At 42.5% G+C, this 14,030-nt stretch overlaps 1 protein-coding gene across 2 annotated transcripts in view; it reads left to right on the top strand.

Moving 5' to 3' along the window:
- KCNMA1 (potassium calcium-activated channel subfamily M alpha 1) overlaps positions 1–14,030 on the top strand; it is a 1,936,781-nt gene that overhangs the window by 1,658,869 nt on the left and 263,882 nt on the right. For both annotated transcript variants that reach the window (XM_029609517.1, XM_029609516.1), the window contains exon 20: positions 548–674. In XM_029609517.1, coding sequence (XP_029465377.1) covers positions 548–674 — 127 coding nt within the window. The remainder of the gene's footprint in view (positions 1–547; positions 675–14,030) is intronic.

Below are 14,030 nucleotides of genomic sequence, written 5' to 3' on the forward strand. Positions count from 1 at the left end.
CTAAATCTTTAAAGGGCTTCAGTTTGGGAAAACAAAATATGATTGGGCAAATTGCTAAAATATTTAAAGTGCTGCCTGTTAAAGCTTTTACTGTGTGGAGCATCACGTCAAGAGTCGTATGTGGTAAAAGCAAGTAATTGGCTTTCCTTTCTCATGCCAGCTTGAGTCTCTGTTCCCATCTCTTTTATTCCATTGCAGATGCTAATAGCAAATTGTTTGATATTTTTAGGGAGGGAAACAATCATGTTTATTGCACTCTGAAGGTGACTGAAAAACTATTTTGCTACAGAGGGAATTATCAATGCTAATGAAAGCTTGCAAAGTATATCTAATATACCCCACTTAGCAGGAATGCAATCTCTTCAATGACATTTGGATGTGAGAAGTTTTCTCTCTCTGTTTTTTGTTGGGTTTTTTTTTTTAACTTTTAACATAAATCAAGTACAGTTTTGACTTAGTCTGCCTTGAATGCAGGTTGGAGTGTCAGCCCATCCTGAACAGATAAAGATGCAAGTTTATGATGTGCTTCCCTTTTTTTCCCTTACAGGCATGACCCCTTGTTAATATCTGGCAATGATCAGATCGATAACATGGATTCCAGCAGCGTGAAAAAATATGACTCAACAGGGATGTTTCACTGGTGTCCAGCCAAGGAAATGGAGAAGGTTATTCTGGTGGGTATTTCAGGATGGCATATTTTCATACAACCAGAGCATGGGAAAGGTCAATATTCAGTGTCATTTAGTTGGATAGGTAAGGATTTATCAGCTAAGTGGCAGCGTTTAGCGGCTGTCATTTTTCTGGATAAATTCTTCTCCGGCTAAGTGATGGGCAGGAAATGGGCATTTCAGGGAGGAGCATCTTATCTATTTAACATACCTGTAGCTGGATAAGTAGCATTACTCAAACTTATCTGGCTATGTTAACTGGATAAGTTATACCTGCTCAATAGCAGGTCTACATTTATCCCGATAAGACTTATCTGGCTAATTAGTGATTTAATTGGGGATATTCAGTACCATAGCTGTGCTGCTGAATATCCCTTGTTAGTTAGTTAGATAAGTCTTATCCAACTAACTTACTTAAATAGCTATGTTGGAATATCATAACCCATACTGGTTAAAACAACTGCAGTAGTAACACGTTAACTTATTTTTCTGGTGCCTGCATATTGCAGAGGGACCATGAAAGGAAGAGGAAAACGGCCTACAAATGTTTACTGAAAGCTTTGACCAGGAAATAAAATGCAATGAGGTTGCTTACTATTCTGTATTACAATGTTGTTGTTTTTTGGTTTTTTTTTTGAGTGATGAGACATACACTTTTCTTCTTTTACTTTGTGTCTCAGGCTTCCTTCATGATTCATTACAAATAGAGGCCACAGAATTCAATATTAATAGCATTTTATCTCTAAACAAGACATATAAATGCTTTAATCACTGTGGACCAAGGCACAAAACAAGTCAAATAATATTATGGCTCTTGTTTGGCAGTTCAGGTGAATGTCATGGTAGTTTTACATGATTTCTGAAATGGAAATAATAAACAACATTTAATATCAAATTATGGTTAGGCAAGATCAGTAACATGATTTTCCTAAGGTGTCTCAGGCTGCTAGTAGCAGAGCTGAAACTGTCTGGCTGTCCTAGTAGTTTTCATGTCTCCCAAGTCCTATGCACTAACTTCAGCTCCACTCTCTTTTTCAACAAAATAGTGAGCTCAATAATTTGTATAGACTCATGGATCAGTATCATTGAATTAGTAATGAATGAGTCTGCATGAATTTATTCTTGCAAATTTTAAACTAGGAAAGTCTAGTGTGGCTTTGATTGTCTGGGCTATATCAACCTTTGCCCTGAAGCATTTGGGATTATACCATAGTCAGTTTGTTGAGCTCGCCAGCTTTGGGGCCAGTGCACCAAAGTGTGTCAATGCGGTCTCAAGCAATAACACACATTAAATACATGTGCTCTCTATCACAATCAATCAGCATGTTTTAACAGCTTTTCTAATGCACAGAAACTAAGTTGCAATAGTGTTAATGCAAAATCTATGTTAATGAGGTAATGAGATGCATATGTAAGAAAAATAACTCAAATGTTATTGCAATGAAACAGTACATGTACTATATTAAAACATACAAAATGCATCACAAACACGATAATGTAAAAAAATGAACTACACCTCAGGGACATGTACTTAAGTTTTTGTGGAACTGTCAGCATATATATGTGTGTGTACTTTAGCACCTGCTGTAACAAATGTCTCAATCATGTCCTACTAACATCAGTTGGTATTAATACACGCAATAAACACATTTCACAGGTTAAGAGCCCAATGCTAATTTATTTAGTACATCAGCTCCATTTGGTCTCCTAGAAGTTGATACTGAGAGGGTTTGCCTGGATAATGTTTAGGTTATCCAGGCAAACCTTGAGATTTCAATTTCCTACCCTGTCTCTGGGCAAACTTTAACTCAGTTAATCTTTTAGCTGGGTAAATGATAGCTAAATTGAAAAGAGGGCGAGAGGGAAATGTTCCAGGTGCAGGGTTTAAGTTTAGCCAGTTAGCACTGATATTTAGCGCTATCCAAATGAACATGCCTGGGTAAGTCTTGTCAGACAAAACTCTGCCTTAAGGTTACCTGGGTACCTTTAGTCAGAAAATATTCAGTGGGAGGATTACCTGGATAAGTCACACTGAACATCCTGGCTAAAGTTACCCTGACAACTTCTCTTTGTCCGCAAAGCTGAATCTGAGCTTCTAGATATAACTCTCATTCTCATTGTTAGTCTGACTCTAAAATTAAATCAGCAATGATTGATTGACTTGTTGGATATTTAATTATATCTAACCACTGTCTGATAGCAACCAAAAATTATAGGTTTATATGATTATATAATAGGGATGTGAATCGTTTTTTGACGATTTAAAATATCGTCCGATATATTTTAAATCGTCAAAAATCGTTAGGGCCACGATACAATACCAATTCCCACGATTTATCGTTAAAAAATCGTAAATCGGGGGAAGGGGGAGGGCAGGAAAACCGGCACACTAAAACCCCCTAAAACCCACCCCCGACCCTTTAAATTAAATCCCCCACCCTCCCGAACCCCCCCCAAATGCTTTAAATTACCTGGGGATCCAGCGGTGGTCCAGAACGGCGGCGGTCCAGAACTGCCCCCTCAATTTAATCCTGTTGTCTTCAGCCGGCTGAACGACCTCCTGCAGTCGATCTCCTGCCGGCGCCATTTTCCGTACGGAAAACAATTTGCGGCAAGAAATCGCTTCCTGAACCCCGCTGGACTCCCAGGAACTTTTGGCCAGCTTGGGGGGGCCTCCTGACCCCCACAAGACTTGCCAAAAGTCCAGCGGGGGTCCGGAACGACCTCCTGCGTCGAATCATTTTTGTCTATGGCCGCCGCCATTTTGCGGCGGCCATTTTGCAAAATGGCGCCGGCTGAAGACAACAGGATTCAATTGAGGGGGCCGTTCCGGACCGCCGCCGTTCTGGACCACCGCTGGATCCCCAGGTAATTTAAAGCATTTGGGGGGGGGTTCGGGAGGGTGGGGGATTTAATGTAAAGGGTCGGGGGTGGGTTTTAGGGGGTTTTAGTGTGTCGGCTCACGATTTTAACGATTTTCATGATAGTTTACACACCCAAACGGCAACAATACGATTCCCTCCCCCTCCCAGCCGAAATCGATCATTAAGACGATCGAGGACACGATTCACATCTCTATTATATAATAAGAAACTTTCTTGCCCTCTCTCTAAGGCCTGGATTCATCATTCAGTGCAGAATGATGAATCCAGTGAAAAAGGGGGATGGGGGGGTGTTGAAGGGGGGCGGGCCTGCGAAAGCCCGCAGCCTTCACACCACGGCGGTGTCTTCGCTGCCGGCTTTCACACTGAATAGCGCCACCGTGAAAGGTGGTGCTATTCGGCGCACTACTGTCGACGATAACGTTGGTAATGTTATCACCGGCAGTGAAGACACCGCCGACTCCTTCCTCCCCCAACCCTGACTCCTCCCCTCCCCCTAATTAGCATTATTTTGCATGCGAAATGTCCCTTTTCACATGCAATATGGCCTTCTCACGTGTGTTAGGGCCCTAAGAGGCGGTGTTAGTGCATTCTGGGAGGTGGGGCTCATCTGTAGCCAATTAGTGCTTATATTCAGTGTTATCTAGATAACATTATTCCAGAAAGTCTGATCATGCTGGTGGGCTGTTCTAATTATCCAGGTAACTGACATTAGACATTAGTATATTCAGCAGAACACATATCCAGTTATGTTCTTCTGAATATCAGAGTTCAGTTTCTTTACCCAGATAATTTTCCCATTCCCCAGCTTACTTAGTATGAACTTCAATGAGACAAGTCAAGCAAAACAACTGTAAGCTAGTCTATAAGTTCAGCTAAATTCTTGTAGGTTAGAGCCAGCTTTGAAACCCGGGCAATGCAGGTTCCATATGAACTCCGTTCCATTTGTAGCATCATAAATCATGTTAGAGAAGGTCAATTGGTTTAATCAATAATATTAAGTCCCCAAAAAGGCATTAGTACTCTATGCACTTGTCACTTAGTAAATATGGTCTTTAGGTTTTTTTTTATCAATAAACAAACAAAAAAGAGTCTACAGTACCAAAATAATATAAGCAAAAACAAGAAATAGATGGGGACTGAATATTACAAATTTAGCAAAATCCAGTCAATCACAAAAACCTTTATTTCCCCAAAACTAAGGAAAGCTGTCAGCAAATCTGACGGCATGTCATACAATATGCTAAGCCCACCCGAACCAATCGATCATCTACCTTCAAAACTAATGTATTTTTCAAGTTTTTTTAAAGAGCATTTAAAAACAAAATAACAGTCCAAAGTATTAATATAACATTAGTTTTGAAGGTGGATGATCAATTGGTACGGACGGTCTTAGCATATTGCATGACATGCCATCAGGCTTGCTGGCAATTTTCCTTAGTTTTGGTGAAATAAAGGTTTTAATGATTGATCAGATTTTGCTAAATTTGTAATATTTAGTCCCCATCTATTTCTTGTTTTTGCTTAATTTTTTTATTTAATGTAAACTGGTATCTTTTTAGGGTATGGTAACTTGAGAGCTGCAGATCAGTTTGATTTTCAGGATTTCCAAAATGAATACACATGAAATATATTTGTCTGCACTGCCTTCATTGTATGCAAATCTACAGCCTGCATATTCATTTTGGATATCCTGAAAAACAGTTTGTGGCTCTTGAGGATCAGATATGGGGACCAACAAGAAATGTATACATGAACTTCAAGTGTGCCATCTAAAGATGTATTCCATTTTGTAGAGGAGCCTATTACACATAGTAATTTTCTTGAGCTTGTAAGCTACAGTTTCCTTTGCACTGGACAGGTCCTTATCTGGCAGATATCAATTTAAGGTAAATAATTATTCTTTATTCCATTTTTATGTGTGTGTTTGTATGTGTGTGTATAGATAGATATATACATAGATAGATAGATCGATTGGATCCTTACTAAGAACAGGTGTAGGAGTAAATCATTTTTTGTTTGGGGAGGAAACATAATCACCATAGTGTGAATGTAGAGCTCCCCCATGTGGAAGAGAGCATTTGTCAGGTTCCTCTGGTTTATTTATTTATTTATTTATTTATTTATTTATTTATAGCTTTTCTGTATTGAAGTTCAAATAACAGAGTTAATTATCACTCCGGTTTACATTGTAACCATAAAAAGACAGTGACAAAATTGTCTTACAAAGAACAGGAGGAGAGAAAAACTTGGATACAACTTTCTTATGTTCTTATTGCGATGGAGGAAGGTACAGAGAAGGGCAACCAAAATGATAAAGGGGATGGAACAGCTTCCTTATGAGGAAAGGCTGAAGAGATTAGGGCTGTTCAGCTTGGAGAAGAGACGGCTGAGGGGGGATATGATAGAGGTCTTTAAGATCATGAGAGGTCTTGAACGAGTAGATGTGACTCGGTTATTTTCACTTTCAAATAATAGAAGGACTAGGGGGCATTCCATGAAGTTAGCAAGTAGCACATTTAAGACTAATCAGAGAAAATTCTTTTTCACTCAAATCACAATAAAACTCTGGAATTTATTGCCAGAGGATGTGGTTAGTGCAGTTAGTGTAGCTGGGTTCAAAAAAGGTTTGGATAAGTTCTTGGAGGAGAAGTCCATTAATGGCTATTAATCAATTTTACTTAGGGAATAGCCACTGCTATTAATTGCATCAGTAGCATGGGATCTTCTTAGTGTTTGGGTAATTTCCAGGTTCTTGTGGCCTGGTTTTGGCCTCTGTTGGAAACAGAATGCTGGGCTTGATGGACCCTTGGTCTGACCCAGCATGGCAATTTCTTATGTTCTTATGTTCTTAAGCATGGGGAAGTAACGTAACAAACTGGAAAGAACTGATAAGAATTGGCTTTTTGGTGCAACAGGGTAGTCCGAGGAGGGGGGTAGGAAGGGGGGTTGGAAGGGGGGTTGGAAGACGAGGGGGGGAGGATGGAAGAGGGTTACCATAGTTTTAATGAACTCATATGCATATATTAGATAACTTAGGCAGCAGAAGTAAATGTGCTTAAGGCATCTGAGCTTGGGAAGAGAAGGTCTGTGGAGGATGTAGCAAGGACGAGTGATTATGGGAAGGCTTGTCTGAACAGTAGCGTCTTAAGTCTCTTCTTGAATGTACTTGGGCATTGTTCCAGCCTAAGGTCGGGTGGGAGCAAATTCCACTGTTTGGGGCCTGCGGCGGAAAAAGCTCTTTTACTTAAGGATGTTTTGATTGTAGGTGTTCTAAGAGTGCCTCTTTGTGCTAATCTCAGAGGACGGGCTGAAGTATGGAGTTGCAGGGGGGTTGAGAGGTCCAGTGGAGAGATGTTGAGAATGGATTTGTGGGTGATTACTAATAGCTTGTAGAGGATTCTGAATTTGACTGGGAGCCAATGGAGTTTCTTAAGGATCGGTGTTATTTGGTCCCTTTTGTTTGACTTTGTAAGAATCCTTGCAGTTGCATTCTGAAGCAACTAGAGAGGTTTAATGGAGTTGTCTGGAAGGCCGTGAATAAGAGCATTGCAGTAATCGATTTTCGAAAAAATGATCGCTTATAAGACAGACCTGAAATCTTGAAAATGAAGGAGGGGTCTTAGTCTTTTTAACACTTGAAGTTTGAAGTAGCACTCCTTTATTGTGTTGTTAATGAAGCCTGTGAAGCTCAATTGAGTGTCCATGACTATCCCAAGGTTTCTAACTTTAGGAGAGATGGTTGGGAGCACTGTAGGGAGAGAGTTGTTTAGGGAAGAGTTACCATCCTGAGTGATTAAGAGGAATTCGGTCTTGTTGGTGTTGAGAATCAGGTTAAGATTTGAAAGGAGGTTATTAATGGAGCATAGGTAGGTGTTCCAACGACGTAAGGTGCTGTCCAGAGAATCGGTTATTGGTAGGAGGATTTGGACGTCGTCTGCATACACGTAATGTGTTAACTTGAGCTCGGAGAGGAGTTTACAAAGCGGGAGTAGATAGATGTTAAATAAAGTTGGTGATAACGACGAGCCTTGAGGGACTCCGAGGGTGGAACTGAACGGAGAAGATTCTTTGCTGTTGATCTTGACTCTGTAATACCTGTTCTAAAGGAAGGATTTAAACCAGTTTAAGGCTGTGTTTTTGATGCCGATCTTGGTTAATCTGTCAATGAGACAGTCGTGGTTAACTGTGTTGAATGCGGTGGTTAAGTCAAGAAGAATGAGCAGGCAGGGCTGTTTTTTTTTCAAGGTTCATGAGGATGTTGTCTGACAGTGATAATAGCAGAGATTCTGTGTTTCGGGATTTACGGAAACCAAATTGTGCTGTGGAGAGGATGTTGTTGATTTCTAGGAATTCTGAGAGCTGTTTGTTAACTATTGTTTCGAGGATCTTCACAATGATAGGAGGATTTGCAGTGGGGCGAACATTTGCTGGGTTATCTGTGGAGAGGTTGGGTTTTTTTAGTAGAGGTTTCAAGATGGCAAGTTTGAGAGGGTCAGGGACGTGACCCTGGGATAAGGAGGCATTAATGATCTGGGCGAAGGGCTTAGCGAAGTTTTTGGCAGAAGCCATCAGTAGGTTGACTGGAATCGAGTCCAGTGGGTGAGCGGATGGCTTTAGTTTTTTTAATATAGATTTGATTTCTAAGGCTGATGTGGATTCAAAATCCTCTAAGGTGTCTGCCTGTGGGGGTGGTACACCGTGTAGTTGTGTGAGGTTGGGGATGGGAGGCTGAGAGGTGGAGACCGGATTTGGTTGGATTGTAACATTCTTATCTATGCGGGAGGCAAGTAAGTTGGGTATTTTGTTCATGAAATAAGTAGCCAGCTCAGTGGCTTTGTTGGATGCTTTGTCATCTGGAATTTCTGGTCGGTGGTTTGGTAAGTGATGATACCAAGGAGAAAAGGGCTTTAGGGTCAAAGATGAAATGGTGAATTTTCTGAGAATAGAAATCTCTTTTAGTTTGCAGGATGATAATTCTGTATTGGTGCATGAGAGATTTAAAGATTTGCAGGTTTGAAGGCGAAGGATTTTTGCGCCAGGTCTGTTCCATTTTTCTGAGTTCGCGCTTCTTGGTTTTTAGTTCAGGAGTGAACCAAGGTTTTTTGTTGGCTTTGTTGGAGTTGATAACTTTGGTTGTGAGGGGGCAGGTCTTGCCCGCCACTTTGTTTGAGATTTTGATCCAAGATGTTAAGGCCGAGTTAGTGTCGGTAAGGTCAAGTTGGTTTAATTCCGGTGGGAGTTGGGAGATGAGTGTTTCCTGGTTGCAGAGTTTTCTAAATTGTACTGTGGTTTTCTGTGTTGCTGAGTGGTTTGGATGTTGGTATAGTAAGGTGGTGGAGATTAGCTTGTGGTCCGACCAAGGAATTGGCTGGCAAACAATGTGTGAGGATTGGGTTAGGCCTTGGTTGATGAAAATAAGATCCAGGGTATGTCCTGCTTTATGAGTGGGTTCATGAATGAGTTGATTGAAGCCCATGCAGCGGAGAGTGTTCAGGAAGGATTCGCAGTTAGGGGAGCGAGTGTTGGCATCTACATGAAGGTTAAAAACTCCTAGAAGGATGGCTGGCGAATCAGTGTTGATATGTTTAACTATCGTTTCAATTAAAGGAGATGGGTCAGAATCAAGGCGTCCTGGGGGGGGCGTAGGTGAGCCCAATTTGTAGATGGGGAGATTTGAAGACTGAGAATTCAAGAGCCTGCTGTGAGGTCGCCACATCAAGCAAGAATCGAAAAACCTTTTTTGCTGCAAGAAGCAGTCGTCCTCCTCTTTTCTTCGCTCTGGGGATGGAGAAGAAGTCGAAAGATTGGTGGGGGAGTTGATTGAGGAGAGCCGTATCTTCTGGTTTTAGCCAAGTTTCTGTGATGGCGCACAGATCTGGCTGCTCCTCAGTGAGGTAGTCATCTAAGAGGTATGGGTTTTTTTAGAGTGATTGGGCATTCAACAGGGTTAAGGAGAATAGGGTGAGACCCAGAAGTTGGTTTAGAGGAGAAAGCATAATGGGAATGAGTCTTTTATGTTGTTGTTGCTGCTGGTGGATGGGTGTTTGACCAGGTGTGGTGGCGGCATTTCTCCTGTAGTTGTGGATGATTGGAATGGCCAAGAAGGGCATGCCTGTGCAAGCTGCCAATCTGAGGTGCGGGAATACTTGGACAGTGAAGATTCCAGGAGCCCTGAGTGAGAATAGTTGTACTGTGGTTGCGGTCAGCAAGTATGGAAGGGGGGTCTCCGGTAAGAGTTGAGTCTGAGTGTAAGCAGTGTCTTGCTTCAGGGCCTGTACGAAGGGGCGTACAAAGGGGCAGCCCCTTTGTCGCGCACCTTCGGCACGCGACGCCCGATGCCGGGAGCTAGAGCCTGAGATTTAAAGGGCTCTCACCTGGCTTCCTATGCCTTGCTGGTCGTCACTTCCTTTTGCTGCACTTTCAAATTTGGTGCGGTTTAGGGTTTCTGGCTTCTGGCTTCTGATAGGCCGGCTAGTACCCACGTGGTGGCGATTCTGGGGAGCGGCGAAGGAGGGCCGGAGTAGCGCTGGATCTGGGTTCGGTGGTCGGCGGGCCTTGAATCCCAAAACGGGGTGGCGCCGACTGGGTGAAGGCTGGAGGTCCCAAGACGAGCTGCAGGGCGGTGAGTGGCGAAAAGGAGAGCCGGGAGCTAGAGCCTGAGATTTAAAGGGCTCTTACCTGGCTTCCTATGCCTCGCTGGTCATCACTTCCTTTTGCTGCACTTTCAAATTTGGCGCGGTTTGGGGTTTCTGGCTTCTGGCTTCTGATAGGCCGACTAGTACCCACGTGGTGGCGATTCTGGGGAGCGGCGAAGGAGGGCCGGAGGAGCGCTGGATCTGGGTTCGGTGGTCGGCAGGGCTTGAATCCCAAAATGGGGCGGTGCCGACTGGGTGAATGCTGGAGGTCCTGAGACGAGCTGCAGGGCGGTGAGCGGCGAAAAGGTGATTGGTATATAAAGCCAGACCACTATATGTGGATTTTCTGATTCTCTTTCCGGGGGCAGAATGCCTTTGATGTCCTCTGATTTTTCTGTTTGCTTAAGTTTAATACCTCCATGGAGCTTAATATTTTTGGATGGAAATTTCTGTCCACCCTCCCTATCCCTTTTTGTATAAATGGTATTTATTTATTTAAGTTAGTTATTTATTTATTTATTTATTTATTTATTTATTTATTTAGCATTTTTATATACAGATATTCATGTAAAAAATTACACATCACTTCGGTTTACATTAGAACGTGAACTGGCATGTAAGAATGCATTAAATCAGTACTCAATAACTAGGGACTTAGTTACTTTCTTTTTCTGCTTTAACAACACTGGGAGAGGTCCTTTCATTAAGAAGGAATGTGTTGATCTTCAGTATCCAAAGGAGGAATGTCATACAGCCATGCAGAAGAAAGGAAGGAGAGAGGGGAGAAAGGATTTGGAATGGACCCCCACAGGGCCCAGAGAGAAGAGATGTAACTGCAGTATTGTTCTGATACTAAAAAGGGAAAAAAGGAGTATTCTTGGTGTCTTTCAGGTACTAAGGAGTTCAGAGGAGTAAACTACCTGGGGAAGTAGGAGATAAATGACTATATAAATGGATTTCATCTTTAACACTTCACTGACATTAAAAGAGAAGCACTAACTTGTCTTATGCCAATGGGATGGGAGAAACATCAAAGACTGAATCAATTGGCTTTACCATCTAGTTACAAATTTATTTATTGCACTTGTTCCATTGGAAAAAAGAACTGAAGGGCTGTAAAGAACATTATTATTATTTCTTCACAACATATCAGTAGAAGTATTGTTGGAAACCAAAATCAGCTTCCAGTGTTCTTTTTGCTGCCTAGTGACATTAATGCTCATCAGTGCTGTGTACAAGAACAAGAAACTGAGATTTAATTGATTGCAATGTAAAGGGTTTTGAAACATATCTTCCACTCCCTCTCTGCTTAGGGAACCTAAGAAAATTATAACACTTTAACAAAAAGGGAGGTTTACCATCTTAAAATGTAATTTGAGATATGACATCTAGTACCACTACCTGGGTACAACCAGCATAGTCTCTCTCTATATATCTATATCTATCTATTTAAATATCTATATAAAAATAGACTATAACCAATATTTTCAGAAAATGAAATGGAAGATATAAATAATGTACATACATTTAAGTACTAGATACAAAGAAAAAGAGAGGAACAATACATACACTAAACATCCATTGCAGTTAACCAATAAATATGCACTGCAATACTTATGCACACATTACTAAATATGCCTTTGTGAAAAAGATTGCCACCTAACAAATGTAACACAGTTAGACCAATGGATACTTTTCTGTAGAAATAAATGAAAAGAATCAAAACTTGAAGAAATATGTACCTATGAATAGGTTCCTATGAATAGGTTCACATGAAAATTCCCCAATGGTAAATTTAATATAAATGTTGCATTTATCAAGCTATAGGATGACCCTGTGACTGGGAGCACTTACCCTAGAATGCTGCTGGACTCCTCCCCATGGCAATCCGGCTTCAGAGCTGCCACCTCTTGACTCCCTCCATAGGCACTCACGTGCTCAATGTCAATTCATTTAAAGGGCCAGCGGTAGGAAAGGCCATGAAATCCATTGGTGACATCACATGCCTTGACCCTATATTAGGGCTTGCTTGACATCCCTACCTTGCCTCAGCAACAGGTCTACCTACTTCAGTAGCGCGTGTTGTCAGGGTCCCTCTTCCTGCATACAGCCTGGCCTCATCTTTTCAGTCTACCCTGCCTCATCCAGCATTGCCTCATCTCTCTAGCCTGCTCTGCCTTGTCCAGCCTTGCCTAATCTCTCCAGCCTTTACAACCCAGCCTTTCCAGTTTTTCTTTCCTCCCTGCTCATCCTGCATGTCCTTCCTGTCCTGTTTATGTCTTCTCTTTGAACTGACCACCTGGATTGACCTTCACCTGGATATTGACTATGCCTAGATCGCCGGCTGCATCTGATCCTTTGCCTGGACTTTGACCTCTCTTGATTGTTGCCTACCTCTGATCCTTTGCCTGGCCCTGAACCTCTGTCTATGTCTCTCTTTCTCAGAAACTCTCACTTAGCCCTGCCAACCCCTGGAACCCAATGGCTCAACTTATGTGTAAAGACATTGGTTCAGATGAAGCCTTAGTTAGCCCCTTGCCAACTAGCTTCCACCTGCTATAACTGAGGGCCTACGGGGGTTCACTCCATAGGCTGCATCAACCATACAACTGCAACAGGGGTTCACATTGTTTACAGATTGCTGAGGCCAAGGACCTAGTGACCTGACCTTGCTCCCGTCCAACCTTGGCCTGGCCCAGCATGTCCAGCAGCAGCAGTGAGTCCTTGATCAATTCATAGAGCTTCTTGAGAGACTTGCCATCTGCATGGATGCCCTGATGTGAGCACATGTTCTGCTTCTGGTGATTCCACCCCCACCAAGGCCTACTTCTGCTCCAAGACCAGTACCTCAACTTCCACCACCATCACACGATCACGGAGATCCCAAGGAGTGTTGCAGCTTTTTAAACCAGTGCCACATTCACTTTGAACTCTAGTTGGCCTTTTTTTCCACTGACTGGACCAAGGTCACTTATATTCTCTTCTTGCTAAGTGGCACAGAACTAGACTGGGCATTCTGATTATGGGATCATGCTGATCCTCTTCTTCAGATTCTTCCAGATTTTTTGTGATAGGTCAATCTCATCTTTGAGGAAACAGGCCATGCTTCCTCCATGGCATTAGAGCTTCTCTGGGTTCAGCAAGGCTTACAGACTGTAGGGAAGTATGCCATTCAATTTTGTATTCTTGTATCTGAACTCCAATGGGGAAAAGACAGTCTCACAGCCATTTTTTGGCAGGGTCTGTCTAGCAGAATCAAAGATGAGTTGGTTGTTCATGATGTCCCCACAACCTTGGATGTGCTAATCTATCTGATCAATCACATAGACCGACACTTCCAGGAAAGGGATCAAGATTCTAAGACCACCCATTGCCTGCTCCAGTTGGATCCTCGATTTCAGAATCCTCCACTACCTCTACCTATATCTGAACCATGGGCTCTTGAAGAGCTGATGCAGCTGGGCTGCACTAGGTTATCACATAAAGAAAAATTCTGCAAGCGACAACTGGGCTTATGCCTTTACTGTGCCGAGCAAGGACATCTGGCATCCCAGTGCCCCAAGACGTTGGGAAACTCCCATGTCTCGAGTTGATTGGGGAGGCAACCCTAGGCTGGACCCTCTTCTCTCTGCAATTACTGGTTCCCATCTCTCTCTCGTCTGAATGCTGCCAACTTTCCACAGTGGCCTTCCTTGATTCCAGAGCTGGCAGGAAAATCATATTCCAAGAATCCTTTTGAAACCCTTTGTAACCATCTCTTCTATCTACTGGGATCCTGTCCATGGATGTATCATGAGGAAGACCATAGCACTTTCGCTACAGATCGGTCTCCTCCATAAGGA

The sequence above is a fragment of the Rhinatrema bivittatum genome, chromosome 7 (genome assembly GCF_901001135.1).
Source record: "Rhinatrema bivittatum chromosome 7, aRhiBiv1.1, whole genome shotgun sequence".
NCBI lineage: Eukaryota > Metazoa > Chordata > Amphibia > Gymnophiona > Rhinatrematidae > Rhinatrema > Rhinatrema bivittatum.